Here is a 5,024-nt window from a genome sequence, read left to right as displayed (position 1 = left end):
GGGGGGGGAAATGTAAGAAGGGTTCAGCTCCCTTGGCATCTCCCTGAGTACACTTTGCCTGCAGGTGTTTCACCCGGGGAGGCCACCATGGTTCCCTGGCAGCTGCCGAACACGGAGCGCCGCCAGGGGGGGGAGAGAGGGGTTCAGAGGAGGAAATACCCCACCCTATCCCCCACCCACCCACCCACCCAGCCACCACCCACTATCGCCCACAATGCCCACACAACGCCCCAACCACCACCACCACCCCTTTGCCACACCCCAACCACACCATACCTTGCCCTCGCACACCACCTCCGCCTTGAACTTCTTGGCCGCGCCCGGGCGCCTCACGTACACAGCCGTGGCGTTGGATACCTGGAGGGGGTTGGAGGCGGGGGTCGGGGGGACGTCCTTGCAGGAGATGTGGCATGCGGATCAACGTGGGGGGGGGAATGTGCTGGTGTTTTTGCGGTGGACAATCGTACACGCGGTCTCCGGACCTTAGGTGGTGTGTGTATGTGTATCTGTGTGCGCGGTCTCTCCCTCTCCCTCTCTGCCACCATAATGTAATAGCCACCAACCACCCAACGACCGCTCGTAACTGTCGTCGTACCCACCACGTGGGAGTTAGTTAGTATGGTCCTCTTTCCCGTGTCCAGTACGAAGGCGCTCCCGGTGCCAGTCCGCTGGGGGCACATCTGCCAGGGCTGCGCGTAGTTGGGGTCCACGCGGCTGACGAAGACTGAGCAGGCGCCGGTGGCGGGGTGGGGGGCAGGAGGGGAGGGGAGGGGAAAGAAAGCGGCACGCGATTTCAGAAAAAAATGCGATTTTCCTGAAAATTGCAATTTCCAGGAGGAAAAAGGAAAACCCACTGATTTTCTCAAGTAGAAGTCAGGAAGTGAAAATTCTAATTTGATGAGGTGGAGTTTGGGTTGAGAGGGAGAGGTCACGACGACGGGCTCAGGCTATAGGGTGCGGCGGCGGGACCACGGAAGAATGCTTGCAGCATAAAACATGTCGGCTTTTGCTCTTTGCCACTCTTTGGTTCGAATCCGCGCTGCGTAACGGCTGTTGTCTCTCTCCATACACAACACGTACAAAACTTCAAACTCGGTCCCTCGCGAAGACAAGATACATGTTCCGAGGACATCTTCCAGAAAGCTTTCAAAATTTTTTTGAGGAATACGGAATGTACGGCACCCGAAATCTCGTCCCATGTCATTACGAGTAGGGGGGATGCGAAATGCGAAGCACTAGAAGGGGCGAACAATAAGGAGTAGAGGACACAGAAGAGTAAGGAGTAGAGGACAAGGAATAACACCAACTTGATGGAGGGTCTGCCCCAGCTGCAGGTGGCTATCCCTCCCCCCTCGCACCCTTGAGTACAGAGCTGAGCGCCCATGCCTTCCTTCTCAGCTCGCCCGTGACCTTAATGGTGGGCTGCGGCGGCGTCGCTGCGGCAACCACCCGGGATTCGGATGCCTGAACGGAAGATGTTCCATGCAGCAAAGGTTTCAGCGGTGGGTGGCAGCGCTCGAGAAGTCGTGGGTGATCTGTGAGCTTATGGAGTTGTGCGGGTCGTCGTTGCGGTTGTTATGGTTTCGGAGCCTAGCTTCGCGTCAGACGAAACGGCGTCCATGCAGGAGTAGCTTGCTATGACGAAATCCGGGCAGTTCGGATGCTTACGTCGTCATCGGATCCGAGCGCCGCGATGAGCGGCGTGCCGCCGCCTAGGGGGAGCTCAGCCCCATCGAGCGGGTTCGCAGTAGCCGCCAGTTCCTGGCCGTATCCGTCCTGGTTGTTTCCGTTTATAGAAAACAAAGAACCGCAGCGCTGTAAGTTCCTGTGCTTACGCGTCGGCAAGTTGTCAAGTCGCGCTAAGGAACTACGCGATGCTGCGCGGAGGGGAGGGGCAGTGGCGGCAGCTTTGTAGAGTTTCTTCGGTTGCAGGTGCATCAACGTCATCTCGTGCAGTATATGTATCCTGTTTGAACTTGATGGGGTCTTGCTGAAGCCCGACTTTCCGTGCTTGTCCTACTTCGGACCTGCCGTACTGCTGGCTTTTTTAGAACCCTCCGAACAACTGTGCATGATTACTGCTGCTTATCTTTATACCAGATGCTACACACCCTTCAGAGGCTTGAGACGCCGGTTAAAATGCGTGTATGTCTTGACTGATAGGATTTGTTACAAAGCATCTGAACCCGGCCAAAGCTTAACATCCATACATAAGGGACTCATGGCCCACAAGTCAGAAATGTCCCATGCTGTCGATAATACGAAGGTCATAGCGCAGTTGTTCCTATGTTCAGTGCTAAACTCCCACAGGACCAGTGCCACGCCCCAAATTGGACATTTTGTCAATTTATCATGAATAAGCACAATAACCAAAACATTTTCAGAGTCTTGCATTCAAGACTCGCATCGCGAATGTGCTGCGCCCTGTAAGCGGACCTTCCACCCCCTATCCCTTAGCCCTCTGAGAAACACAATCTCAGGGTCCCTACTCCAGAACACCTAACATGTGTTACGTCTATTGCACAATTTTATGCACCTGCCACTTTGAGTGATACTGGAGCAATCACACTCATCTTGTCTCCGTTTACACACGCCGTACACTGCAAGATCCTAAACGGTTGCCCCGAAGCCATCAACCGTTCCAAAGCATGCTTTGCGAAAGGAAAAACCAAGTACCGCGGTTCCCGCAATCCAAATGCTCCATACCCATGAACAGCGGTCCCAGTTCCTTGAACAGCGGCTCCAGTTCCAGCAGCCCTAATTCAGCGCTCACTCCACAATCACCGCTGCCTTTCCTTCTTATTTACTTGCGCTTCTGAGGGGGCGGGGGCGCCTTGTACGTCTTGGCCGTGACACGGTTAAGTAGCTGCTTGACTTGGTTCGTATGCAAGCAATGCAAGAACTCGGTCAGCGTCAAAATCTTGCCGCTGTTCAGGTCTGCCGTGCCGAACACCTGCTCCAACTGCATGTCTAGCTCCGCTCGCCCATAGCGCAAGTACATGATCTGCATTGCCTCCTCTAGGGTGATGAACCCCTGGTTATTCTTGTCGTTCATGACGAACTCCACGACATTGAAGAGCCCCCGCGGCTCATATCCGGTCTTGTCATCTCGGCATCGTGTGTATAGCGTCTGAAACTCTTGCAAGCTGATGCAGCCATCACAATCTTCGTCGACCTCCCATATCATGTCTTCCACCTCGCCGCGCTTAGGTTTATGCCCTAACCGGAGAAAAAGCTCCGTAAGCTCCTCTGCATCAATCTTCTTATCTCCCTTGCTGTCTATGGTGTTGAATGCTCGCTCAAGCTCATTCTGCTCGTTCTTACGAGCATACCGCTCGCGAGCAGCGGCGGTCGCCATTACACTATAACCCTATTAAATTTCACCGTATTAAAAGTTGGGTTTGTAAGTATTGATGCTTGGGCAAGTCCAACGTCTGTCGCTCGGCAAATGCAAAATAGAATCAACACAAAAGACTACGTGGATGTATGCTTCAGACACTTCTTGCAGTTTATAATGTTGGTTAATTATAAACATGTTCTGCGAAGCGAGAGATGGCCTTAATCGCAAGTCCTTAGACCGCCAATGCAAAGCGGCAGCGGGCCTGTACAACATAAGCTAAAATTAACCTCGCAAGCGAAACGAAATAAACAAGATCACCTGAATATAAACCCTTCAACTTGATAGAGTCACTATGCTGTCGAAACAGTATGGCTAGGAGCTTCTGCAATCATCAGGATGAGCTTCTTATATTTTCTCAATCAGCACTTGACTTATGATTGCATATGCGACTACCTGCATGCGTTCCTAGCTCATCCATAAGCAAGCACACGTCCCATCGCCCTTGACATAGGCCCCCAAACAGCCCCCTTAAAGCAGCGCAACCATGGACAGCCAGTCTCGGATTCGAGAAAACATGCGACACATCCAGGCCTTTGAGGCCAAACCGAACCCCAAGCCTCTCTCGGAAACGGCCGTCACTCGCGGGTTTGAGAAGGTGGCCTTCCCAAAGCTGGTAGGCTGGGGCTGGTGGCTGCTATCTGGCTGGCTGGCTGGCTGGCTGGCTGGCGACGCGACCCACATCGGGCACATGGAGGCATAGATGCGGGGGATGGCTGATGACGTATTCGCGTCGTCCACCCCGCGCTGGTATCCTCCTGGCAAGACGCTCCCCTCACCCGTTCAACAATCACAGCTTCCACAGGACGCCCTAAGACCCCTTTCCCCTCCGAACCTATCACTTGCCCGGTTGCTGACAACAGACGCAAAGTCCCAATGGCAATTTCCAACCCTAACCATAACAGTCTAACCATCACCCCACTGTGATACCCCCTCCCGGCATCATACCCGGCCCAGCCTCTTGTCCCCCCCTACCCACCGGCAGTGTAATCATCCCTCCGTCACTCCGGGCCCCCTCCCCACCCCTCATACCCAACCCCCACACCTCGACTTTGCCTTAGCACATGGGCTGCATTGTGTTTTGCCGGTATGGACGCATTGTGTTATATCTGTATGTATGTCGTACAGGTCCGGGAGCTATCCGGCGACAATCCCATTGTACGACAGAAGGCCCTGCTGGCAGCACGTGACTTGCTTACCTCGCCCGTCAACCTGGTGCAGTGTGTGGCTGCGGGGGCCACACCGGCCATCGTTGCGCTGCTCGGGGTAAGGTGGCGCGCACGCGCGTGTGTCGTGTGCGTGTGTATTTAGGTACGGAAAAGGAGATTCCCGCCGTAGTTGGGCGTGGGGGCAGACACCGCGGACCGGCATCTCTTCAGGGCATCTATGTACACCCCGAGGAAAGGCCCGGAGAGGGCTTTCAACACCCGGATGCCAGCCAGCCGCCTGACTTCCCGTGCACCGCAGCTTCCACACACCCCTCATTCACCCGGCATATGAGGTTGATGATAAGCGTCATAAGGGATCCATCCTATCAATCCATCAAACAAAAGCTGACCGCTGCTTATCGGTAGGCAATCCTGACTCACCAAGGTCAATCCTGACCAGCCGCTGGCCCTGACCCCCC

General features: G+C 54.6%; 2 protein-coding genes across 2 annotated transcripts in view; one reads left to right on the top strand and one right to left on the bottom strand.

Annotated features, from left to right (window-relative positions):
• The window catches only part of deg9 (trypsin family), a gene marked incomplete at its 3' end in the record, with an annotated part of 11,434 nt that extends 7,938 nt beyond the window's left edge, over window positions 1-3,496 (bottom strand). The window contains exons 1-5 of the mRNA XM_002945659.1: window positions 2,537-3,496; window positions 1,669-1,877; window positions 1,359-1,464; window positions 600-724; window positions 277-357 (exon numbers count right to left, since the gene is read on the bottom strand). Coding sequence (XP_002945705.1) covers window positions 277-357; window positions 600-724; window positions 1,359-1,464; window positions 1,669-1,877; window positions 2,537-2,633 — 618 coding nt within the window. The 5' untranslated portion in view covers window positions 2,634-3,496. The remainder of the gene's footprint in view (window positions 1-276; window positions 358-599; window positions 725-1,358; window positions 1,465-1,668; window positions 1,878-2,536) is intronic.
• Window positions 3,497-3,677: 181 nt separating this feature from the next.
• rsp14 (uncharacterized protein) overlaps window positions 3,678-5,024 on the top strand; it is a 3,289-nt gene continuing 1,942 nt past the window's right edge. Inside the window, exons 1-2 of the mRNA XM_002946017.1 lie at window positions 3,678-4,013; window positions 4,526-4,664. Of these exons, the coding sequence (XP_002946063.1) occupies window positions 3,885-4,013; window positions 4,526-4,664 (268 nt within the window). The 5' untranslated portion in view covers window positions 3,678-3,884. The remainder of the gene's footprint in view (window positions 4,014-4,525; window positions 4,665-5,024) is intronic.

This window comes from Volvox carteri, assembly GCF_000143455.1.
Source record: "Volvox carteri f. nagariensis unplaced genomic scaffold VOLCAscaffold_1, whole genome shotgun sequence".
Classification (NCBI taxonomy): domain Eukaryota; kingdom Viridiplantae; phylum Chlorophyta; class Chlorophyceae; order Chlamydomonadales; family Volvocaceae; genus Volvox; species Volvox carteri.
Note: the sequence above shows the minus strand (reverse complement) of the source record. Positions and strands in the feature narration are given on the sequence as shown.